Source organism: Oryctolagus cuniculus, chromosome 13 (assembly GCF_051225735.1).
Source record: "Oryctolagus cuniculus isolate XC-2025 breed Fujian yellow rabbit chromosome 13, ASM5122573v1, whole genome shotgun sequence".
Taxonomy (NCBI): Eukaryota; Metazoa; Chordata; class Mammalia; order Lagomorpha; family Leporidae; genus Oryctolagus; species Oryctolagus cuniculus.
This window is the reverse complement of record NC_142879.1, coordinates 109,662,947-109,689,263: the sequence shown is the minus strand read 5'-3', so window position 1 is coordinate 109,689,263 and position 26,317 is coordinate 109,662,947. Positions and strand designations below refer to the sequence as shown.

The 26,317-nt window shown below is 50.9% G+C and overlaps 1 protein-coding gene across 26 annotated transcripts in view; it reads right to left on the bottom strand.

The window, feature by feature from the left end:
• The window catches only part of PARD3 (par-3 family cell polarity regulator), a 514,965-nt gene that overhangs the window by 240,631 nt on the left and 248,017 nt on the right, over positions 1 to 26,317 (bottom strand). For 25 of the 26 annotated variants that reach the window (XM_070056191.2, XM_070056180.2, XM_089312481.1 and 22 more), the window contains exons 6-9: positions 16,857 to 16,948; positions 14,431 to 14,514; positions 4,646 to 4,771; positions 2,853 to 3,166 (exon numbers count right to left, since the gene is read on the bottom strand). In XM_070056191.2, coding sequence (XP_069912292.2) covers positions 2,853 to 3,166; positions 4,646 to 4,771; positions 14,431 to 14,514; positions 16,857 to 16,948 — 616 coding nt within the window. The remainder of the gene's footprint in view (positions 1 to 2,852; positions 3,167 to 4,645; positions 4,772 to 14,430; positions 14,515 to 16,856; positions 16,949 to 26,317) is intronic. The other variant, XM_070056185.2, reaches the window with a different exon arrangement.

Below are 26,317 nucleotides of genomic sequence, written 5' to 3'. Positions count from 1 at the left end.
TGCTTGGGGACATGTTCACTCCGAAATACACAGGGCCTAGGTTTCAGTCTGGGACCACGTCCAAACCAGCTCCCTGCCTACACTGCTAATGTACCTGGGAAGCCAGGAGAAGGTGGCCCAAGTGCTCAGGCCCCTGCACCTACGAGGGGGACCTGGATAAAGCTCCTGGCTTCCACTTGGCCCAGCGCCGATCATTGCGGACATTTACGGAGTTACCCAGTGGATGGAAGATTTTCTCTCTCTAACTCTTTCAAATAAAAAATCCTTCAAAAAATGCAATCACATCTTCTGAATAAAACTGTTAGCTCCCGTAATGGTTCTTTGACCGGGAAAATAAAAACCACATCACTGCTCAGGGACAGCGCCACAGGCAAGCACGGTGTGGTTGTGGACAGCCAGCACCGGTCCACTCTGAGTTCAGGCGAGCTCAGCTGCTCGTACCCCCGCCAAGTGCACTACTCGCACCTGGGACTGGGGTGCATGCTCAGACCTACCCCTCCCCTATGAGGACAGGTGACATGGGCAGCGGGCATGCTCAGACCTACCCCTTCCCTGTAAGGAGAGGTGACGTAGGCACCGCGCATGCTCAGACCTACCCCTTCCCTGGAAGGAGAGGTGACGTAGGCAGCGGGCATGCTCAGACCTACCCCTTCCCTGGAAGGAGAGGTGACGTAGGCACCGCGCATGCTCAGACCTACCCCTTCCCTATGAGGAGAGGTGACGTAGGCAGCGGGCATGCTCAGACCTACCCCTTCCCTGTAAGGCGGGGTTACGTAGGCACCGGGCATGCTCAGACCTACCCCTTCCCTATGAGGAGAAGTGACGTAGGCAGCGGGCATGCTCAGACCTACCCCTTCCCTGTAAGGAGGGGTTACGTAGGCACCGGGCATGCTCAGACCTACCCCTTCCCTGGAAGGAGAGGAGACGTAGGCACCGGGCATGCTCAGACCTACCCCTTCCCTATGAGGAGAGGTGACGTAGGCACCGGGCATGCTTGATTGGGGCCTACGGCCGCGTCTCGATGCACGTGTATCCCCTCACCACTGAATAAAATCCCATTCCTATCTTCACAAGGCACCAGCCTTCGCCGGGTGGAAACTAAAATGTCCACTGCCCACGTCAGGAACCGCGAATCCGCCCTCATGAGCGCAAACGTCCAGAAACCATCCTCATTTGTGAGGGAAAGTCGAACGTGTGGACACCCTCCCTCGTCTTTAAGCCTCAGCTTCTGACCGGATTCGCGTTCCCGCGTGTGTAGCAAACAGGGCCCACAGACCACAGATTCCCGGACACGTCAGGGTCCGTCAGCGCGGCCACGCGGGGACCCCGAGTCTCCCCTGACGTCAGGGTCGGTCAGAGCGGCCGCCCGGGGACCCCGAGTCTCCATGCATCAGGGCCCCTCTGCATGGCCGCCCGAGGACCCCGAGTCTCCTCTGACGTCAGGGTCCGTCAGCGCGGCCGCCCGAGGACCCCGAACCTCCCCTGACGTCAGGGTCCGTCAGAGCGGCCGCGCGGGGACCCCGAGTCTCCCCGGACGTCAGGGTCGGTCAAGATGGCCGCCCGAGAACCCCGAGTCTCCTCTGACGTCAAGGTCCATCAGTGCGGCCGCGCGGGGACCCCGAGTCTCCTCTGACGTCAGGGTCCGTCAGCGCGGCCGCCCGAGGATCCCGAGTCTCCCCTGACGTCAGGGTCCGTCAGAGCGGCCGCGCGGGGACCCCGAGTCTCCCCGGACGTCAGGGTCGGTCAAGATGGCCGCCCGAGGACCCCGAGTCTCCTCTGACGTCATGGTCCGTCAGTGCGGCCGCGCGGGGACCCCGAATCTCCCCGTACATCGGGGTCGGTCAAGATGGCCGCCCGAGGACCCCGAGTCTCCACGCATCAGGGCCCCTCGGCATGGCCGCCGAGGCCCCGAGTCTCCCCGTCAGGGCCCCTCAGCATGGCCGCCGAGGCCCCGAGTCTCCCCGTCAGGGCTCCTCTGCATGGCCGCCGAGGCCCCGAGTCTCCCCGTCAGGGCCCCTCTGCATGGCCGCCGAGGCCCGCGTCTCCCCGTCAGGGCTCCTCTGCATGGCCGCCGAGGCCCCGAGTCTCCCCGTCAGGGCTCCTCTGCATGGCCGCCGAGGCCCCGAGTCTCCCCGTCAGGGCTCCTCTGCATGGCCGCCGAGGCCCGCGTCTCCCCGTCAGGGCTCCTCTGCATGGCCGCCGAGGCCCCAAGTCTCCCCGTCAGGGCCCCTCTGCATGGCCGCCGAGGCCCGCGTCTCCCCGTAACCAGGGCCGTCAGCATGGCCGCCGAGGCCCGCGTCCCCGTCAGGCCCGCGTCTCCGTCAGGGCCCCTCAGCATGGCCGCCGAGACCCTGAGTCCCCCACGTCATGGCCGCCCGAGGCCCGCGTCTCCCCGTCAGGCCCACGTCTCCATCAGGCCCGCGTCCCCGTCAGCACAGCCCGCGTCTCCCTCAGGGCCCTAGTCCCCGTCAGGCCCGCGTCTCCGTCAGGGCCTCTCAGCATGGCCGCCCGAGACCCCGAGTCCCCCCCCCCGTCAGACCCGCATCCCTGTCAGGGCCCGCGTCTCCATCAGGGCCTCTCAGCATGGCCGCCGAGACCCCGAGTCCCCCCGCGTCCCCGTCAGACCCGCGTCCCTGTCAGACCCGCGTCCCCGTCAGCACAGCCCACGTCTCCCTCAGGGCCCTCGTCCCCGTCAGGGCCCGCGTCCCCGTCAGACCCGCGTCTCCGTCAGGGCCCCTCAGCATGGCCGCCGAGACCCCGAGTCCCCCCGCGTCTCCGTCAGCACAGCCCGCGTCCCCGTCAGGCCCGCGTCTCCCTCAGGGCCCGCGTCCCCGTCAGGGCCCGCGCCGCACCTTTCTTGAGCTGGATGTGCAGGCGCCGGCCGACCTTCTTGGCGCTGTAGGCGTGCGGCGCGCTGGGCGGCAGTCGCGGGTGGGCGTCGGCGGGCTCGGAGGGCCGGGGCGCGCGGGCCGCGCCGGGGAGCCCCAGGCCGCCGCCCCCCGCCCTGCCATCGGCCGCGCCCGGGCTGTCGGGGCTGAGGCGGCTGGCGCAGGCCTGGCGGCTCTCGCTCTGCGACAGCAGCTCGTACTGCTCCTTCTTGGCGGCGGGCACCACGTGGAACCAGATGACGGGCGTGCGCATGGCGTGGCGGAACATGTGCTGCGCCCTGCGGGGGAAGGGACAGGTGAGCCTCCCCGCAAATGTATGTGTCTATCCCAGAGGCAGACTCAGAGACGAGGCGGAGACATCTTCCATGCCCTGGCTCACTCCCCAGATGGCCACATCAGCCGGGGCCAGGCCGGGCCAGAGCTCCATGGGGCCCCTGCTAGTGCACCTCGGAGAGCAGCAGCACATGGCCCAAGCGCTTGAGCCCCCGGACTCACGCGGGAGACCAGGATGGAGCTCCTGGCTTCGCACCAGCCTAGCCCCCGCCATTGCGGCCATTTAAAGAGTGAATCTGCAGATGGAACATAGGTTTCTCTCTCTCTCTGTAACTCTGCCTTTCAGATATTTTAAAAAGAAAAACAATCATTAATTTTCCAAGAAACATCGTCATGAAATCAATTCAGCTCTGCGTATGCAAGCATCAGGAGCCTCATCCAGCCCCAGTGCCTGGAAATGGTAGCAGCAGTGGCTCAGCGCTACCCAGACCGGAAGCTGCCTCCCCACCCTGGCTCCGTCCCTTTGCACCCCACATCCAGCAGAACTCTGCTGACTCCTGCCGTGCTCTGTAGGCCAACTGTTATTTCATTAATGGAAGAACACCTTGAAAGTCTTTTTATGACAAATGCCATGGTCCAAAGGCGTTTTTCCCACAAAATTTAAAGGCTGAATTTGGCCTGCAATACTGGAAGTTTGATCAGAGTGTGACCACAGTGCTGAGACTGAACTCCTCCAGTGTAAAAGCAGGGCCCAGCCTCGTCAGTCTCCCTTAGCCTCAGGTGTCCCTGCCTGTCCTTTATCAAAAGGAATTTACTAAATTGAGGGGGGGGGGGTATACAGCTGGCCTGTCCAGGTTCTAGTCACTGGACTCCAGGAGTCATTTGCTTCTCAAATAGGTAACCCTGATGGTCAGTGTTGTCCAGAGGGTTTGTATAGGGGAATTCCAGGTTTGGGGCAGAAGGCAACTTACATGTCACCCCCCCCCCCAGACCAACTGGGGCCCAGCTGGCCATCATTAGTTCCCTGAAGAACAGGGCACTGCTGACCAAAAAAGGTCACGACCACCACTGACCAACCAGAAACTTGACATGAGGCAATCACACACCTCTCAGCCCGTTTCACCTGTAAAAGCCTTCACCCCCGGCTCCTTGGGGAGCCCAGGAATTAAGCCATAGCTGCCGGGCTCCTTGCTTTGCGCTTTGCGATAAACACCTGCTTTCTCCCAGCACCGTGAGGTCGGTGATTGGCTTCATCTATCTATGTTGGGTGAGAGACGAAGCAATGTTTCGGACTGTTGGCAACAATGGCAGTAATGACCCTGAGCTGACTTTAACTCTGAAAAGCCAGCTCATTGTCAGATGTGCTCCTCCTCTGTAGACGACTTTGAAAAGCCAGCTCATTGTCAGATGTGCTCCTCCTCTGTAGACGACAGAGACCGTGGCGAGACGCCAGAGCCTGCGCCTTCTCCCGCGCCCGCACTTACTGCTCAAATCTTCTGTTGCGAAGGTCGCCATCGTTGATCCTGACGATGCAGTCGTTCTCGTGGAAGAGGCCCTCGTGCTCAGCCTTCCCACCTTTCTCCAGCCGCTTCACCAGCAAGCCTAGCGTTCTGGAACACGAAGAATGCAGAGGGTCACACACCAGCAAGCCTAGCGTTCCGGGACACAAGAACGCACATCACACACCAAGCAGAGGCAGCCTACTGCTGACGCAGGAATTCTGTTTATAAAAACCTCCAAACTCAAGGGCATGGGAAATAACTACTCACAGATGTTACCCTAACACCAAGTCGCAAATCACAACACTCTAAAAATGTGCAGAAACGGATTCTTCCAATAAATACAAGAAGCCGTTTGCTGGATCATCAGTGTTACATCTGTGAACCAATCTGTATGCTTGAAAATGAGACTGACAGAGCCCAGGTTAATGGTTCGAGAGGTGTCCCAGCGGAGAGCATGGGCGCCTGTGTGTTTGTGAAGGGCTCTTACAGTTTCCTGTTGGACGCAACCTTTATGCAAAAGTAAATAAAAAGCTAATCTCACTGCACTGAAGGCTTGCTTGGCCTTAGCCTCCGAATTTGATAGTGCCTGATAGTCTGAATTTTTAAACTTGGGAGGTCCCTCAGAGGTAAGTTAGAGTTGTCAGGATTGACATTTGAAGAAAAATAGAATGTCAGTGAGAAGTACGAAGATACCTAGTCACCATTCTCCTGTTCCGTGTCTCTATTCAAACTTGACGTTGACAGAAGAGCTGGACTGAACGTTTAGGGACCCAAATGGAGGAAATAAATTGCCAGTGTACTTGCACTAGACCCCACACTGACTAATAGAGTATTCTACATATGCTGGAAAAACAGTGCTTTTTGGGAATCACAGTGTAAGCAAAAAAAAATCTTTACTTAGTTCTGCCTGCTATTATTTCTTTGGTGGGTGTCACCAATTCTATATAATGATCAATTCTGTATCATGATCACCTGCTTCCTAGGTTTGCATTTTCTCTTGTAGCCCTAATACCAAACACTCTTCACCCCAAAAAAAAGTCTAGATCCTAGAATTTAGAATGTCACAAAAATTAAAACTGATGTGTGCAATGGGAATATCCAGTCACCCATGCGTATTTTCCAGGAGAATCATGACTTGCAGCATCTTGCACATGCTTTCCAGTAGAAATTCGCCCAAATGAATAGCTTCCTCCTCTCAACTTCCGCAGGAACTGTTCCATCTACTCAGAGCCATTTATCTCACTCTCCCGCTGTATCCACTCCTTATCTGCACTATTGCTCTGTAAGCCCCTAGCAGATAGAGAGGATGGGATTCAGCAACTCATGCTCCAGCACTTAGCCATTTTGATAAATGACAACTGAATTTATGGGTGATTGAGTTTAGCTGAGGCAAACAAGCCTCAGCTTTTTGCAAAATAGAATACAAGTGAATAGAATTGAGATCAGAGGCTCCTCCAGGAAGGTATCATTTATACTAAAGATCCAATTGAGCTAAAAAGCAAAAAAGCAGAAGCCTTGCTTCCCTTGTTGTTTTGCAGTTCAGCCTGTTTCTTTATGAATATTTATAAAGTAAGTGACTAACTCCTCCTGGGGTGTCACTAAATACAGTAAAAAGGTATGATGCTGGGGTTAAGACTATCAAGGTGCAAGAACAAAAATAGGAGACAACATTTAAATTATCTTTTATAATTTTATCAGCTCACCTTTAGCTCCTACTACTACAAGGCTGTAAAAATACTAGTGACTGATAAAACAACATTATGTAGATAATCTTTGATTGCTTACTCTCACACGTATGGGAGCTACATAAATACACAAAGTTGTCTGAACATTGGACTATATTTAATGGGCATTACTTAGCAGCTAACTAGCACTACTAATTAGTTTAACTTCATAAATTTATTCCCAATAGATCCTTTCAGTATTTATTACAGTTTAAAGCAGTATAATTTAGAAATCTATACTTCAATTCTATAAGTGACATCAGTGCTTTTATCAGATGAATAGGTCAATGGATTTATATTCATCTAGATAATCTCTTTTCTTCATTAAACCTTTTTTTAAATCCTGGTAATCAGGCTAGAATAATCATCCAAAGCAAAACAGCATGCCACGTCTCATTTATCAAATGATTAGGTTTCTGCCTAAATCCTCATTCGTGGACAAAGGAAACAGCAACCCTAATGAAGAGTAAAAATTTTACGGCCCACAAATAAATACACTATCACATTTTCAGGAAACAAAATGAAGTCTCTGAACCAAGGCATTCATAATCAACACTACTGACGTAGTCACAAAAACCTCAGAATCCTTTCTTTTGGGGTCAGACACGCAGGATTCCACTGTGGGTGGGCGGGGGGCTTTACCTTGACTGACAGGGCAAGTGATCAGGGAATCAAAGAACAGCCTGAATTAAGGTGAAGTCAGAAGCCTGCTGATTTCTAAGTACTTGACCACACTATTAGAATCATTCTCTCAAAAAGAATAGATTCATTTAAAAGCAAAGTGGTACAATCTGCAGAATTATCTCATTTGCTCCACTAGGTGAAAATGATTACAAAAGGAATAGGAATGAGCCATCAAAAAAAGTTCTCAAGAAAATTGAACTGATAGCAGCTAGGCTGCAAGTGAAAAACATCTCTGGAGAGAAATCAAGGGGAAACAGAAATGACAGCCGCTTCTGCCTCCTCAACAGCCGAGGCAAAGCCATCTCAAAGAGCATAATTAAAAACAGCGTCAGGGGACATCGCACAGGCTCAAGCAGCAAACAGGATTTGTTCTAGGGGAACAAAGAAGGGACACCTATGGCTGTCACTGGGAAGGTGACTGAAGCTAGCAAGTCCTGTGGCTTGTGGCTCCACATGTGCAGGTGCAGAGGGCGGACTTTCTTCCTAACAGTGAGTTCCAGCGTCCCGGTTGGAGCAACTGCACTCCATCAGGAGAGGAAAGCACTTTGCAAAAATAAATAAAAAAGGGGGGAGGGGAGAGGGCCAGGTGGTGCCAGGGTGAGCACAGCTAGGAAAAAACACTGCAGGAGCAGAGCCCCCTGGAGAGGCTGTGCTGACAGACATGGGATGGGAGGAAACACTTGGTGCTCTCGTGAATGGGGTGGAGCAGATGGAGAGGCACTGACTGTGGGGTCTGCGGGGAGGTTAAACGGAGCCCTTCCAACTTCCCTCATGAACCTGAAGTAAACCCTACTCGGCTCACCCACCTCACTAGCAAATGAGTTTTTTAAGGCTTCATAGGAAACATCCCAAACCTATTCCTCTTCCACTATTTCTGACACATGTTTCAAAATGGGGGACGGGGGCGGCAGTAAGAAAACACTATGTCCACTGCATACAAATTTCACTTCTGAATAATTCTCCCCAAAAACAGCCACCACCCCCCAGAAAACAGGCAATGACCACATGGATGTCCTTCAAGCTGTTCCTAGTGGTTCATGAACAATGTTTCTTAAAAAAAGGCAGGCAGGAAGAATACATTTCCAAAAAGTCTTTGCAATGCTGTATCTCTGTACATGACTTTGGATGCATAATTAGAAATGTAACTGCTTAGATTATATTAAGGATTGCACCACTACATTTTTATAAGGTTCATTAGCCTAATTATATACTTAATTAAAACAAACTCAGTCACACATGTTAACATTTTCAATTCTAAGTGTACACCACAACCAATGAGACAACTGAAAATAAGGAACAAATGTTTTATTGACAACTAAATTGGCTGAGTAAGTCTGAGTTCTGCTCTGAAATGTGAACTCCCAGCACTACCACCCAGCGGTATGGCAATGGTCACAATGCACCCTAACAGAACCTGTTGTAGCGTAAACTCCTGCAGCTAAGGCAGAGGAGCTACAAGTGGGCAGACCTCTCCACAAGAAACTCCCAGACCCCGTAGAGCTGTGCACGGGACATGAGCCCACCATCTCTGCAAAGGCAGCCAATGGAGAATGCTCACAAGAACTCCAAGTTAATGCTAAATGGATCCAAAAAGCCAAACACAAATGGAGAAGTTGTTCAGCTTCAGCCAAAAACGTCAGACACTATATTCCTTAAGAAACATAGTTTATCTGACTTCTAATACAAACGCCCTGACAATCGTCTGCTATTAGGAAAAGCCAGTATGCAGCTGATGTACAACTGAAAACTTCCAGACAAACGGTGTCTCACTCTCGAAGTGCTGTTACATGGGTTTTCCGAAAATAATTCAACACAATTGAGTATTCCAAGCTGAAGAGCACATTTGTTCTGTGCAGGTTCCACAACGTTCAAATTGACACTAATTCTTCCTTACCATGTGGACCAACGAACCAAACAAGTGCTGAGATTCACAAATGTCTGACCTAACAAGGGATCTTCTCTGGGATTCACAACATGATGTATAAGGGACTCACTACCCCAGAGTGGACAAGCAAAGATGGAGGGCGCCTGAGGGCTCTCGGTGGAAGGCACGTTCATGTTACACCATCTTCCACCATGGATCATTCTTCCTAGCTCCAACCACCAAGTACCTTCTAAATGACTTGCATGTAGTTTCTCATTTAAACCACATGGAAGTCACGTCACGTAGCTCCTACTTCTCAGCTCGGGAGATGGAGGCTATGACGTCAACATGCCTAAGACACACTCAGTGGAAGACAGAGCCAGGTTCAACTCCAGGTACCTGGACAGCTCTGAACAGCTGCTCTGCCAGTAGCAAGATGACCTAACACACAGTCCAGGCAATCACAGCCGGCACAGAGGGACATCCAGCCGGGAGTTCTGGGATACACTCAGATAAGCTAAGGGCTGTAACCATGGAAATCTGAGGAGACACGAATATCATGCCCAGACACTGCTGAGTGGATAAGAAGGCCGTCGTCAGAGCCACATGCACGGACTTAACAGGCAGGAATTACTAAGTATACAGGATGCCCAAAGCCCATTCGCTGATCTTTCAGTGACTACGCATGTCCCCCATTTCCTAGTTAGCCTGTGCTGAGACACGTGTAGAACACAACTAACATGGCATGTGGAATACACAGCTTCCTGCAGGCTTACTTCTATTTCAAGTCAAAACTCCCAAGCATTCTTTATCACTCTCTGAGGTATGCGAATGGGTTTTCCTGAGCTTAGATGGCAGAAATTACAGATAATGAGGGACTAAGTCTGGAGGGCAAAAGTCACGAACAGAAACCTGAAGAGTCTGTCCACACCATATCGATGCTGCACCTGATGCTCTCAGTATCACTGAAGATCCTTTTGAGAATAAAAAGCAAAAATAACCTGTCCAACAGTGCCATATTTGTAAAAACTATGTTGAGAATAAGCAGGGCATTTGTGGACACAGGCAGTGGCAGAAAACTACACACAGACCCACACGAACACACTATACCCAAGTGTGAACTCACACACATACACAAACACTGGAGGTGGCAGTGAGCTTTGTCCGTGCGTACAAATGGGCGTGGGAGGTGACCTAGAAAAGCTGCTGGCCTTCTTCTAAGAATCCATGGTCGGAGCAGGTGTTTGGCCTCGATGTTAAGTAGGACACCTGCACCCCATATCAGAGTGCCTGGGTTAGAGTCCAGGATCTGGCTCCTGAGCCCAACTCCCTGCCAGTGCACACTCGGAGAGGTACCGGTGGAGACTCCATAGCTGGGACCCTGCGACGCACAGGGGAGACCCGGACCGAGTTCCCGAATCCCGGCACAGGACTGCCCAAAGAAAGATCTGTGTCTCTGCCTTGCAAATAAAGAAGAAACTTGAAAATACATTTTAACAATACTTGTTTCTATACTGGAAAAATTTAGAATATCCACTGCATGTTAGACTGTGGCCCTCAAGCAAAAATCAGAGTAATTTTTAAAAGAACACGATCATTTTGCTTGAAAACCTTCATCAATCCCATTATTTACTGAATTAGTACAATGCCTGACCGGGACTTGAAAGCATTTCATAAAGTGATTCCTAAAAATCACTCTGTTGCTCTCTGCCAATATGTTACAATTCCAGTCATGTAGACAGAACTTCCCACCCAACTATGAACAACTGCACAAGTATGCAGACCACAGCAGGTCCACAGTGGCCTTAAAAATCTGCCCGATGTTGGCCACGCAAGTTCCTATCCCTGAATTATCTTTGGCACGGACGGTGGTGCCGAGCAGGCAGCTTCTTGTTCTAATACAAAGCTCCCACTCTCCCTTCTCCTTAAGACCCTTTGACTTTGAACATCTAAACGAGACAGTGTGTCTGACTGGTACTGGTGACCTTTATAAAAATAAGCATTCAGTGAGGGTTGTTCAATTATTTCTGTCTCCCAAATGGAGATGGCCTAAGGATGATTGGAATTTCGTGCCGAGGAGGTTATTCTCAGAAATTTCAACCCACCAACACAAAGATGACTCCTGCATTCCCACCAGAGGCATGCGCAATTTCTTCCTGAGCTGCACTTCATTTCCTCCTGTCGGCTAGCTGGCCCTGCTTCACGTACCGTCTCTCCCTGGGGACGCATGCAGCTCCCCTCTCAAGCCACAAGCCAAATTCAGGGACCTCAGCAGCTGCTGCTTACCAGGCTCCCCAGGACCTGCTGAGCACGCCTGAGATCCCACCTGTCACTCACCTCGACAGCAAACCCCTGCATCCTACTGTTCAGTCTTCATACAGAGCTTGGTGATGCCTAAAAAGGCTTTAAGTTGGGGGGAAAGGGCTTTTCTCAAAGCCTTGTTCCTTATATAGGAAAACTGCAAAATCTTGGAGCATACAATATTTTCCATATCAAATGTCAAATTAATGGGAATTAAAATTGACTCAGAGGGGAGGGCACTGTGGCACAGTGGGTTAAGACACTGTGTGGATTCCCTGCATCCCGCACCTGAGTGCCTGGCTTGAGTCCTGGCTACCACTCTGCTTCTAATCTAGTTTCCTGCTCACGTGCTCAGGAGGCAGCAATGATGGACCACATATGGTTCCTGCCACACACGTGGAGACCTGGATTGAGGCCCTGGCTCCTGGCATCCTCCTGGGCCAGCCCCACTATTGCTGGCATCTGGGGAAAGAACCAGCAGGTGCAAGATCTCTTTCTCCCTAATTACAATAAAATGTTTAAAAACATTACTTGGCTATAGAAGTAGTAGTTCCAGATCTGCCTAGAGACCCCTTGATCATGTGGATGTGTCTGGATGCATCAGAACTAAATGCAGGGCTGGTGCCGCGGCTCACTAGGCTAATCCTCCACCTGCAGCACCGGTACCCCGGGTTCTAGTCCCGGTCGGGGCACCGGATTCTGTCCCGGTTGCTCCTCTTCCAGTCCAGCTCTCTGCTGTGGCCCGGGAAGGCAGTGGAGGATGCATCCCATGCAGGGCCTGGCTCCTGGCTTTGGATCGGCGCAGCTCGCCAGCCACAGCGGCCATTTGAGGGGTGAACTAACGGAAGGAAGACCTTTTTCTCTCTCTCACTGTCTAACTCTGCCTGTCCAAAAAAAAAAAAAAAAAAAAAAACAACTAAGTTCAGGACAAAAGCTACTGGGATAAATTTTGTGAAATGCATTCTTTCACATTAATCTACCCAGAAGGTTTCTTTTTCTATCTTATTCTCCTTTTACCTATTTATTTCTTCCCAGTATCTTTTTGCATGGAGGCAAGAAATATGCAATAAATGACCAATAAAATGTTTATAAGTGACATACTGGTTCTATAGCCAGAACATACACATACACAATTAAATCACAATTTGTGATGAGTTACATTTTACAAGCAGTTTAAGGAACAATAATATAAGGAAACTATAATTTATGCATTTTACCTTCTGGCCTTTTTTCCCTGATGAAAATATATAATATTTTATATAATTTTCAATTGTATGTTTTAATAAAACAAAGACAAGAGCCACCTGGAAAACAATTAATGTTGCTTAAATGAGTTTTTTGAAAAATTCTAATTCTCCAGAATTTAAAAAAAAGAGTGGACAATTGGCACAGTAGTTAAGTCACCCATTGGGGACACCAGTATCGTACACTGGAGTGCCTGGAGTAAGTCTCAGATAGACTTCTGATCCAGCTTCCTGCTCAGGCACACTCTGGGAGGCTGCAAGTGATGGGTCAAGTATTTGGGTCCCTGCCCCCCCATGGGAGATGGAATGAGTTCCTGGTTGCTGGCTTAGCAGGCCTAGCCCTGGTTATTGTGGGGATTTGGAGAGTGAATAGCAATTATGCTTCTCCATTTGTTTCTCTGCTTTTCAAAGAGAAAATAAAAATAAATTCAATAAAAATCATCAAATTTAAAGGTAATAAAATTATGCTTAAATAAAAGTAATTTATTTAAAAACAGAGGAGGAAAAAAGCAAAGCAGCCACAAAGCTGTAACTCTACAACCACCCAAAGATCCAAGGAGGATTTCACAGCTGGCAATCCAGCCCAGCCTGTCACATGCCAGCCTGCATCAGAGCTCTGGGCAACCCAGGAGGAAATCCCATCACCTCTGAATGCTCGCCCAAGCAGCTGAGATCTGAACCCCCCAGATTTACTAACATAAGAGGAGGTAGTACAACTGCTCCAACAGTCTTTGACAAACTGTGCGTCCTGGTGATGTGAGCACCCTTGTGTTGTGTGCTCTGAGTACCCCTGTGCTGTGTGTCCTGGTGGTCTGGGCACACCTGTGCTGTGTGTCCTGGTGGTCTGAGCACACCTGTGCTGTGTGTCCTGGTGGTCTGGGCACACCTGTGCTGTGTCCTGGTGGTCTCAGTGCACCTACGCTGTGTCCTGGTGGTCTGGGCACACCTGCACTGTGTGTCCTGGTGGTCTCAGTGCACCTGTGCTGTGTGTCCTGGTGGTCTGAGCACAACTGTGCTGTGTGTCTTGGTGGTCTAAGGCTACTTGCTAGCTTCTCCCATTACTTTCTCCAGCTTAACAAAATTTAAATAGAAAATAGTGTTAAAAATTAAGCAATGTTCAAAACCATGCTCCACCAGGGGATCACAGTGTGTGGACCTGCAAGCCAGCATGTATACCATCTACCAGGGAGGAGTGCCCTGCTACAAGGGGTGTTCCAAGCCCAGGGCAGATGCCCTAGGAGTGACAGTTACAATATCAGTTCTAACTATCTGAATATATCAAAACCAAAAATACAGTGATAGTTCTCACACAGAGGAGCAGGAGCAGAATGGAGGAAACGCATCTGATAATTGACATTTTCAAGGATGTGTGCAGTGTAAAGTGACGAGGTCATGATTAATAAGTAGTACAAAAGCCTGAGATTCTGAGTGTCCAGAAATTAGAGGGAGGGAGGCATAAGCCACTCAGATGGAGGAAAGACTACAGCCTGCCCAGGTTTCCAAGATTTCAAACCTGAAGTTTTTTAAAAATATTATGAAACTTGCACAATTAAGGAATAAATGCAATTACAAATTTTAAATGAAATCCCAGCTAAGTCATCCAGACAGCTTTGTTCCAATCAATTTTCCCAGAAAACCCCATTCAGCGCTAACTTTGCAAAGCCAGCTGCACTGTGACTGTATGATCCATTGAGAGTTTACAGCAAGGTGCAACACTGGCTCAGACGGCCCAGTAACAGCCTTGCAGGACCGTTGAGACGCACTCTCCTCCCGCTTCTGCCAGGCCTCTCCTCCCCGGGCTAAGTGCGTTCTGCAGCGAGGACATCGACAGATCGCGACATAGCAGACATCGCACCCCAGTGTGCTGAGTCAGCTCCCCTCAACCTCCTTGCACAAATGAGATAAACATGGCACCATGCGATTGAGCGAACACCCTCCAGGATACGTTACCTGCCACCTCGAGCACTGAAGGGCACTACATGGATCCCCAGGGGCCCGCCATCGTTGGAGACTTGTACGAGCTTTACCATGTCACTGTGAGACAACGATGAATGGAGGAGATGAACACGGACCATCAACAAACCAGAACTGAAAGAACAAAACAGAAAACCACCACCAACACACACGCACACACACACGCACCCGCGCACACACATATGCGATCGGCAACACAGGCATGGTGACGCTGCAACGTCCGACACTATGTACCTGGTCGCCAGGCTGAGGGTGTGGACGGCAGCAGGCAGCAGAAATGGGACACTCCAAGGACACAGACACAGCTGACCTCGGGCCACTCTCTCCCAGGGAAACCCAGATCACCTCTGGCTCTTCTCAGGGACTCCGCTGTCTACCATTATGATCAACAAAGCTAATCAGCCGAAGTCCCCAGGAGCACGGCAGGTCCGGCTACAGAACACCTTTGCCAAAGCCGGGAGGCAGCCAGGAAAACTCAATCAAGTTTCCTGATAGTGTTTGAAACTGATATTCAGGCCGGCACCGCGGCTCACTAGGCTAATCCTCCACCTTGCGGTGCTGGCACACCAGGTTCTAGTCCCGGTCGGGGCACCGGATTCTGTCCCGGTTGCCCCTCTTCCAGGACAGCTCTCTGCTGTGGCCAGGGAATGCAGTGGAGGATGGCCCAAGTGCTTGGGCCCTGCACCTGCATGGGAGACCAGGAGGAGGCACCTGGCTCCTGGCTTCAGATCAGCGCGGTGCGCCGGCCACAGCGGCCATTGGAGGGTGACCCAACGGCAAAAGGAAGACCTTTCTCTCTGTCTCTCTCTCACTGTCCACTCCGCCTGTCCAAAAAAAAAAAAAAAAAAAAAAAAGAAACTGATATTCAAAGTCCAGATGCCATTCATGGCATTTGAGCTACATAACTCCACCGTCTGGTGAAGGCACGAGACACCCCATGCGTGTGTCAGGCCATGTCCATGAGTATCTACTCTTAAAAAGCTTGCATCTGATGAAAATTAACATAATTTGAGAAGTTTTGAAGTCATCTGAAGGAGATTTTCTTCTCTTTTGGGCTTTTTTCCATGTGGAGACACTTGGTAATTCCAAGTACTAGGTATGCAACAATCAAGATTTGAAAATACTACCTCAAATTCATAATGTAAGCAACCAGGAAAACAAAATTTGTTTACTGATAGATTTGACAAATATCATAATATAGACTTACATTGTGGAAAATGCCAATTTTTAGCTGGATATCTTATATTAAATTCAATGGGATATTCTATGTACTATGAATGCCCGGTTTCTATGATACAAAGACTCAAACAAACAAAAGCACAATTGAAAATACATGCACAAAATCAATCATGTACACTAACAACATGGGACAAGACATTCATTTGCCAGACTAAAATTTTACTTCAGTAAAATACTAAAACATTTCTAAAGTGACACCACTTAGATTTGTTATTTATTTTTCATAGAATTTCATAAAATCCTACTGGTAATAGCACTTGAACACCTAGTTAATCACTGATCTGTCAACTAGGAACACAACTTTATGAAAGCAATTCGATTCCACATGCTTTCTGAAAGGAACTGTGGCGAGACGCGTATCTCTGAAGTAAACACTCAGAGCTGGGTGCTCGGTATCAGACCAGTGTGGTCTCTCTAAGAAGGTCCTGATGCCCTCCCTTGGAAGGCCAAGGCAGACAGAATTAAATACGCAAGTGTTCCTGTGCATATCCCCAACATTTACTCAAAGAATAAAAACCCAAATCACTGCTCATCCTACTCTAAGCTACCAAGGAAGAAATGCTGACAATGCTGCCCACTTAACACGGACCAATATTTAAGGCAGCTGAAAAGTTGTGATACTTAAGGGATGGTTTTCCTTTTTGAATTTAAAATCATGTTTCAGGTCCCTAACGGAGGACCTGTGTTCATTCATCAAAGATTCTGGGAGAGTCTATGTCTGACAAGTGTGTATTATAATGACTACAGTTTGCATAAAGCCAACCAGTGTTTCCTGTCACCAACACTCACAATATTCATCAGTTCAGCACAGTGGAAGAACAACTGACCAAAATGCCAACATACAAAGCAATGTGAAAGCAGTTACAGCACTTACAGGCTGTTAACAGGACACACATTTCCATCCAAATACTATTTTATGTCCTAATGTAATAGTATTTGCCAGGGCAGGAAGCTCTAGGCAGGTGCATGTGAACACGCATGCTCAGGTTCTCGTGTTACAGGACTCAATCAACGGAAGATGCTCTTTGGGAAAGCAAATCAAAGCCAGGCGTGTCTGCAACTCAGCACAAACATTCCACATGCCATATGTCTGAGGGAGACTTGCTGCAATTAGCGATGCTACGTGTGTGCCCCACGATGACTTAAAACCAGTAACAACTCACTCCAGGGAGAAGCTGGGGATGTTCTCTGAGCCAGTGTCGGCGTGTCCCAGGGGCTCAACGCGGCTGCTGTCCTCTTCCACACCATCCTCCTCCTGCAGGCAGAACGACACAAAGGGCAGGGGCTCCACGTTAGCTTACGGGCACTTGTGCAGTGTGAGAGGAGACAGGACCGTCGGGTCTCTCCTTCAGGGAGGACAGCCCTCCGTGCGAGCATGTGGGACTGTCCTGCCACAGAATCTCTACTTAGCTCAGTTATCTCATCGGCTTCCACAAGTATTTGAGGACGTAATGCTATACTACAACAATGCCATGATATATTAACAGATACACATGAGACGGAGGCTGTATGTTGAAACTGTTGACTAATCCAAACAGGTGAAACCTTTATAAACCAAAACTACCACCAGAACCTTGCACCTGCGAGTCCCCTGGTCCCTGCTGACACAGTTTATCCAAAGGAAGCATGCATTCAGCAGATCTAATCTCAGACTTAAAAGTCTTCCTCGGGCCGGCGCCGCGGCTCACTAGGCTAATCCTCCACCTAGCGGCGCCGGCACACCGGGTTCTAGTCCCGGTCGGGGCGCCGGATTCTGTCCCGGTTGCCCCTCTTCCAGGCCAGCCCTCTGCTGTGGCCAGGGAGTGTAGTGGAGGATGGCCCAAGTGCTTGGGCCCTGCACCCCATGGGAGACCAGGAAAAGCACCTGGATCCTGGCTCCTGCCATCGGATCAGCGCGGTGCGCTGGCCGCAGCGCGCTGGCCGCGGCGGCCATTGGAGGGTGAACCAACGGCAAAGGAAGACCTTTCTCTCTGTCTCTCTCTCACTGTCCACTCTGCCTGTCCAAAAAAAAAAAAAAAAAAGTCTTCCTCGGTGGCATTTGCCAGAAAATTCCCCAAATCGGCTGATGGATTGCCTGGAGGTCGAAAGGACACTTGTGCTTACTCCTGTGTGTGAAGGACCAAGCACAGGGAAAGAAAAAAAAGCGCTCCCGTGATCACCCTGTGACAAGCAAAGTTAAACCAGACCTCCCGATGTGCTGTAGCCATTGGGGGGGGTGTGTGAGGACTCCCAAGGACGCACATGGGTTCATGAAGTCAGTAAAACACCCCCTGAGAACACACCTTCACGGATCACAGAGGTCACCGTCTTCTCATGGAAGAGCTCACTAATAGTAAAGTTGACTTCAAGAGCATATGAATAACGATGAAAATATTAAAAGTATCTGCTAATTAAAGCAAAATTACCATCCTCAGGAATCTCCTGGGCACTACATTCCCGAATGCCACTTAGTAAAATTTAATTAATTCAGTCCTTGTACGTTTCTGTGTGTAATTCCTGCATGCACACTGGAGGGCGTCAGGAAGTTCATGCAAAGTCTTCATCAACTTTAATTCCATTTTTTCATGAACTTTTTGAAGCCCCTTCCTATAACATGTTATGTTTCCTTCTTCCTATTTAAATTTGACAAGCGATGTTTTGGTGAACTTATTAAACCACCAACTGTCGGCAAAATCGTATATTTTTAATCATGTTTTCTGTGAGACTCAGCAGAAACCTAGGTAGCATCCACAGACACATCAACTGGAGGCATCAATCCGCAGAATGATAGGCAAGGCGCCTGCTTTGCAGACACAGTGTCAGACGATACAGTAAATTACCAAGGAGTGCAAGAAACAGCAGAGCAGCTCAAATGCCACATGGACACGTCCTCCAAAAATTTACCCTAAGAACCGAGCCTTCCCGGGAGGTGTGGCTGTGCCTCTGGGTGCTGATGGCGTGTGCAGCGGGCATCCAGGCCCCGGGAAGACTGCTGGCGAGGCCCTCGCGTGCCCATCTCGTGGCAAGCAGCAGCACACGGCACCTCTCTTAAAGGTTAGCCTGCACCTTGACCCTGCCTAAGAGCCACACCTTGACTATCAACACAGACTCCCCGAAGGACGCTTGTGGAGTCAGGGCCAGGGCAGGACAGCGTATGAGGTGGAGGCAGACATAAAAACGGACTTTACGTTATACATGTGTTGTTCCGGAACTGCCAGCGAGCCGGGTCACCCACCCAAACACCCAGGCTTCACTCTGAAACAGCCACGCGAATGAAGTGCTCCGGACAGCTGTGATGCACCATCACAGGGTGACTGACACTCTCAGAGTTCCCACTGCGGAAATGACACAGAAACCCGTGACACGCAGGTCAGTGTCTCACGAATCTGCACGTGTGCTAAGGTGGGCTGGACACGCACCCACTGCAGGGAGGCCGTGGGAACCACACGTAGCGGTCCCAACCTTGGGCTGGATGAATATCAGCTCTTACATGGATTTATTTTCTTGGCTGGTCCTTTGTTTAAGCTGTGACTGAACACAGTCACGTTTAGCGAGGACTGTATGCTGAATTCCATTATAACCACTGTAAGGGAAGTTCTAGTACACGTGTACGTGTGTGTGTGTGTGTGTGTGTGTGTATTCAATATTTACAGACCACAGCATGGATTTAAATTGGACAGGGTTAAACTATGTGCAGATTAGTCAAATAAACTTATTTCTTCTTTCCCGCCTTTCCATCTTAGAGGGTAAAGCACCCAAGAACTCAGGTTTGAGGGTTCACTAGAACAGAGTTTAAAAAAGCCAACTCCTGGGGGTCTGTACTGTGGTGTGGGAGATTAAGCCTCCAACAGCAATGCCAGCATCCCATATGTGTGTAAGTTCCAGTCCCAGCTGTTCCACTTCCAGTTCCGCTCCCTGCTAATGCACCTGGGAAAGAAGCAGAAGATGGTCCAAGTGCTCGGGCCCCTGCACCCACCTGGGAGACCCAGAAGTAGCTCCTGGTTTCTGGCTTTGGCCTGGCACAGCTCTGGCTGTTGTGGCCATTTGGAGAGTGAACCAGTGAATGGAAGACCACTTTCTGTCTCTCTCCTTCTCTCTATCACTAACTTTCAAATAAATAAACTTTAAAAAAGAAAGCAACACCCACATCTGCAATTGCAGGACCTCAGCAAGTTACACACCCATTCTGTGTTCCTCTCCCTTCTGTGACACAACAGCAACAGACTCACATTCCTGGGCCTAGGAGGCTCAGCTGCCACTTTCCACACCCGCATCCCCATGTCGAGTGCCTGGGTTCAAGCCTCAGCTCCTCCACTTCTGCTACCGCTCCCTACTGATGCATCCTGGGAGGCATCAGGTGAAGGCTCAACCGCCTGGGGCCCTCCCACCTGTGCCGGAGACCTGAATGGAACTCTGGGCTCCGGCTTGAGCACAGCCCAGTGACAGAAGACCTCTCTCTCTCTGCCATCTCTCTCACTCAAAAAGTCATGAAATGGAAATTTGAAAAGAAAAAAGGCTGATCTCATTCCTGCCCAGGTCGGTCTTTTTATTTATTTTTTAATATTATTCATTTGAAAGGCAGAGGTATAAAGAAGGGGGGGAGGAGAGGAGAGGAGAGGAGAGGAGAGGAGAGGAGAGGAGAGGAGAGGGGAGGGGAGGGGAGGGGAGGGGAGGGGAGGGGAGGGGAGGGGAGGGGAGAGGAGAGGAGAGGAGGGGAGGGGAGGGGAGGGGAGGGGAGAGGAGAGGAGAGGAGAGGAGAGGAGAGGAGAGGAGAGGGAGAGAGAGAGGAGAGAGGAGAGGGAGAGGAGAGAGGAGAGGGAGAGAATGAGTCTTCCATCTGCTGGTTCATTCCGAATGGCCACAACAGCCAGGATTGGGTCAGGCCAAAACCAGGATCCAGGAGCTTCATCTAGATCAAGCACATAGGTGGCAGGGACCCAAAGACTTGGGCCATCCTCCACTGTGTTCCCAGGCACATTAGCAGGGAGCTGGATATAGGAAGTAGAGCAACCTGGACACGAACCGGTGCTCATATGGGATGCCGGTGTCACAGAGGGCAGCTTTACCTGCTCTGCCACAGCGCCAGCTCCCCTGCCAGAACTTTTGGGAGGAGGAAGGAAGACAAACCCAGTCAGGAGCAGGACCAGTGCCTGATGCATAGCGACTGCCCAAGAGAGGGGGACAGATAAACGTAACTGAAACAGCAGTACGCCACAGGTGCACAACACAGACCCATGCACTGATAAGCAATCAGGGCGAGCATAAACAAATACAGGACAGTTTAAGGGGGTGTAGCCATCCACTCACGCTTTCTGACTTTCAAAACATTTTAATACAAGACATATTACCTACTCAACTAAATATAAAATACATCTTCTGCAATTTAGGAACCACTGCCGAACACCTGATATTTATTCTGCTCTACTGAATAGAAAGCATTTTCATTGTAAAATGTCTCCGGAATGAGACACCAAGTGGAGAAGAAGACACACAACCAAATGCTACCATTAGTCCAGAGGCAGGAGGAAGACAGCACAACAGATTTCCGTTTGCGGAAATTGACCGAGACAAAGATGACCTGAGGAGGTGCCCAGGGCGGAGGTTAGGAAGCTGCCCAGGACGTCTGCATCCCAGATCAGAGGGCCTGCTTAGGATCCTGGCTAGAGCTCCTGAGTCCAGCTCCCTGCTAATGCACACCCTGGGTGCTGGTTCATGTACCTGGGTCCCTGCCATTCACGTGGAAGACTGGGTGGAAACGTTCCCAGCTCCTGGCTTTGACCTGGCCCAGGCCTGGCTGTCATAGGCATTTGGGGATTCAATCAGTGCATGCAAGATCTCTCTCTCTCTCCCCCTCTCTCCCCCTCCCTCCCTCCCTCTCTCCTGATCCTCTAAGACAGCCAAAGGTAGATGTCAAGAGCTGAAGTTTCTGTCACCTGCACCTTCCAGGAAAGGTCAGAAATGAGGCTGCCCCGGCTTCACGGGAGTTGGCAGAAGGCATGAGAGTCCCTGGTCAGAGACGAAGGACGGTTCAGCATAAGGAACACCGTCAGGGCACGAGGTGCGACCTCGAGCTGCAGTTCTCCTAAGACGTGGTGAACGCAGGCGGGGCCGGCAGTGCACAGGGGAGCACCCAGAGAGCAGGAAGCCCAGGTCCTCCTTGCAGGTGGGAAGCACACCTGCTGACTGCAGGAAGAGACCCCTCGCCTGCCTCCTACAGCTGTGCTGAGCAAGCACCACGGACAGGGCCATCCCCAGCAGAGGTCCCCGTGCTCCCAGCGTGCAGAAAACACGAGAACCCCGGAGAGGCAGCTCCAGCAACAGAGACTGGAGGAGGAGGAAGAGCACCCACACAAGCCCCAGGAAAGCAGCCCTTCCGGAACACACACACCATGCTCTCCATGCTGAGTGAGGGACGGTGACCTCCCGTGAGGCACTGTACTGATCAATCACACGGGGCCTCCAGGACGTGGGCCCTGCCACCCGTACGGGAGACCCAGGTTGAGCTGTCACCTCTAGGCTTCAGCATGGCCCAGCCTTGGCTGCTGTGTGCACTGGGAACATATCGCAAGATGTCCCTCTGTCTGCCTTTCAAATCAAAGAGTATTCTTAAGCCTCTTGGTGCGTGACTTTATTCTACATGCATATCTGGGACGATCACAGGCATGTTCAAGTCCCCAGAGACACCCCAGGAAGTGTTCCCAGTCACCAGGAAGGTGGTCAGCCAGGAGACCCAGTGGGGGCCACCAGCACCCTGCTTTTATCCTTGGGAGGCACCTGCTTCTCCCAGCAGTCCTCATTGCTGCCCACAGTCTTCTCTTAGATCCCCAAGCGACAGCTCAGGAGTAGGGCAGGTGACTCACGTCAAGAGGTTAAGAGGGGCTGGCATCGTGGCACAGTAAGCTGCCACCTGTGACACCAGCATCCCATATGGGTGCAGGTTTGAATCCTGCCGCTCCGCTTCTGATCCCGCGCCCTGCTAATGCACCTGGGAGAGCAGCAGAGGGTGGCCCAAGTGCTTGGGCCCCTGCACCCACGTGGGAGACCAAGAAGCTCATGACTCCTGGCTTTGGCCTGGCCCAGCCCTGGCTGTTGCAGCCATCTGAGGAGTGAACCAGCAGATGGACAATCTCTCTCTGTGTCACTCTGCCAAAGAGAGAGGTTACAAGAGCCACCCCCACAGAAAGGTCCTCCTGCCCCAGGAAGGCCAGAATCTCCTGGATCACCACCAAAGGCACAGCTGTTCATCAGATATGTGGATCAGCGTCACTTACAGAGAGGCAGGTGCACTGCCTCTATTAGATTTCCAGAAAAATGGAGCCTAAAACCAGAAAATTTAAATTCTCACTCAGCAAGGAGAAATGGCCTTGTCCTGTAGTCACTGCATTACAAAAAGTACGGAAGATGCTGGGAGTCCAGGCAGACAAAATAGTGAGAGGAACACACAGTGCACGGGCCCAGGAGAGGAGAGTGGGTCCTGTTACTGCATGGGGCCGGGCGTCCCACAGCAGGTGCCCGAGTCTGACGGCCCACCTCCACTCCTGATGTGCCCACCCTGGTCCTAGGTCAGGTGGACACAGAGCACTGTGTGGGGCCGGGCGTCCCACAGCAGGTGCCTGAGTCTGACGGCCCACCTCCACTCCTGACTCCAGCTCCTGCTGTGCTCACCCTGGGAGATGTGGCAATAGCTCCAATAACTGAGTCCCTGCCACAGACCTGGGAGGCCTGGCCGGCCCAAGTCCCCGGCCCAGCCCCACTGGGGGCACTTGGCAGGAAGCCAGTATTGGGTGAGAACTGCTCTGTGTATTTGTGTGCGTGTCTCTCTCTGTCCTCTGCCTCTCACACACATTCTCTGTTATGGGAAGCCACCTGCAGCCCGTCTCTAGTACAGATTAGCCACCCTGCTCTCCTGCACTACAGGGTACCAGAAAGACTGGCCCACAGGAGAGGGGCAGCCGGAGCACGCGGGTCAGGCCGTGAAACTTGCCTCAGCTCCTGATCTTCCTCAGAATTTCAAAAATCATCTAATTTTCTTCTGTTTGACTTCAAAAAAGTTCTCTCTCTCTCTCCCTCTCCCTCTCTCTCTCTCTCTCTCTCTCTCACACACACACACACACACACAAATATCCAGCACCTTGAGTGGATTTCAGTACAAAGAAATACAGGATCGGTAGTGAGAACATATATTGGAACTCCATGTCACTCATGCTATGACCAACAACAGAAATGCTTACAAAACAAGGAAAACCAAACCACGCTGCCTAGCCCACAGACTGGAGAAAGCCGTCACCCGCAGGCCTACCACCTAACTCCGACTTCTAAGGAACGGAATGTTTTAAATGAGAAGTGCTCGAAAGAAAAGACCATGATTTTGAGCCGTATGTTGTGATTTTACAAGTGTGTTACACAAACCAACGTTACACTGCCCCGATTACCTTCACGCCAATGACTTTCATGTTTAGGAAGCAGAAGTAGGAAACAAAAGCTCTTCTGCTGCCTTCGCAAACAAGAAAGTTTACAGTATTTTCCTCACCTAATTTGATAATTATACTTTGCAGTAAAATATTTTCATTGGTTTGACTTTTATTGCTATGAAAACACTCAAGTGAAAGGGCTTTTCACCCTTTGGAGGGCACTGCCACGTCTCTCCTACCCTAACCAGACACGCTGCCCATCAGGAGTTACCGCGGCCTAGGAAAATCTGTACTTGGGTATTGACAGAATGAATCAAGCCACTTTTCCTTCGTATTGCCTTTGGTGACAAACGACTCCAGAGGGATGCGTTGCCGAGACCCCTGAGAAGCACGAGGAAGATTCCAGAAGGCGCTTGTGTTAAAGTTGTGACCAGGTGAGTAATTTGCCGAATCGCCAGGGAGAAGTAGTTTCTAACGCCACAAGCAACAGAACTGAAACCATCTAGGGGCGGGGCTTCATAGGGAAGAGTGATTTATCTACAGCAACCTGCCAAAGACGCAAGCCCAGGAAACACACACACAGTGTCACCGCAGGAGCCCCATGTCAAGCCTGGAGTGAAAACCAGAAAGGAAAAAATCCTCATCCAAGTGCTCTAAAAAACAGACAGTATCGCTCCCAAGGGAGATATCTGAGAATAAGGATGGGCTCCTGTAGAGCAGGATCAACAGCCCTCTGAGGGCCGGTGCTGTGATGCGGCAGGTTAAGTCCCCGCTGGGGACGCCAGCCTGCAGAATCGGAGCACCCCTCTGATTCCCACCAAGCTTCCTGCTAACGAGCCAGGGAAGGCATCCGAGGATGGCCCAGGAGACCCACCTGGAAGGCCTGATGGAGCCTGTGGCTCCTGGCTTCAGCCCAGCCCAGCCCTGGCTGCTGCAGGCATCTGGGAGGTGGACAAGCATATGGAAGATCTCTCTCTCTCTGCCTTCCAAATCAATAAATCTATAAAAAATATGACTTTTACTTTCAGACGCAATCCAGTTCGTCGTCACATACACGGAGCTCTACTGAACAGAGCCCGCCCCCCAACAATGTAGAACACCGTGCGGAAGGCTCAGTGCCTGCGATGCCGACTATGGCACGCGAGCTCCAGCCCCACGGGGGGATTCCTACTGTCCCCATCTCAGGCAGAACCAGCCCATGGAATGTGCATTTCCCAGAGGAACCTGCTGTTTGCTGCGTTTGACGCACACGACGTGACTCCACCCACCCAAGGCAAGAAGAGTCGCTGGACAGAAGCAGGCGGTGGTGAGTGACAGGGGTCAACTACACAGAAGAAAGGGCACCGCTTCCATGCTCACGGACCTCAAGGCAGCTCCGAAACACAAGCCCTTCCCACGGGTCAGGAGTGCAGGGCACGGGGACCTCACTGGGACTCGCCCAGCACAGTGTCCAACTGGGATGCTTGCCCAGTTCTCTTCCATCTGGCCTTTGCCCAGTGATGCCCAGGGGACGACACACCCACTCATGCTCACCAGGAATCACTGACCCCAAGGGCTAGCCCACCCATGTCCACCGCAACACAGGCAGCTGTCTCCACTCCACGCACTCTGGACCACCTATTTACCCAGAATCCCCTCCGCTCACTGACGGCCAAGGGACCACCATTTAGGTGACGTAATTTTAATCAGACTCACCAGTCTGGCTTCAGCAAGAGTCATAGCCACTGGGTTTCCTCTGAACATTGCTGAGAGCACACTCGCTCACAGACTGCTAAAACGTGCGGATACTCAATCTGACCAACCTGGCCTTTCTAATGATACCATTATCTTTAAAAAAAAAAAAAGTTACAGAGTTACAGAGAGAGGTAGAGATAGAGAGAGAAAGAGAGAAAGAAAGGTCTTCCATCTGCTGGTTCACTCCCCAGACAGCCAAAACAGCCAGAGCTGTGCTGATCCAAAGCCAGGAGCCAGGAGCTCCTTCCTGGTCTCCCATGCGGGTGCAGGGGCCCAAATACTTGGGCCATCTTGTACTGCTTTCCCAGGCCTTAGCAGAGAGCTGGATGGGAAGAGGAGCAGCCGGGACTAGAACTGGTGCCCATTTGGGATGGCAGCGCTTAAGGCCAGGGCTTTAACCCACTGCACCACAGCGCCAGCTGCCTCAAATAAATCTTTACAAGTAAGTTTTTTAAAGTAACATAGGATTTACTGAGCTTAGGAATAAGTTTATTTTTTAA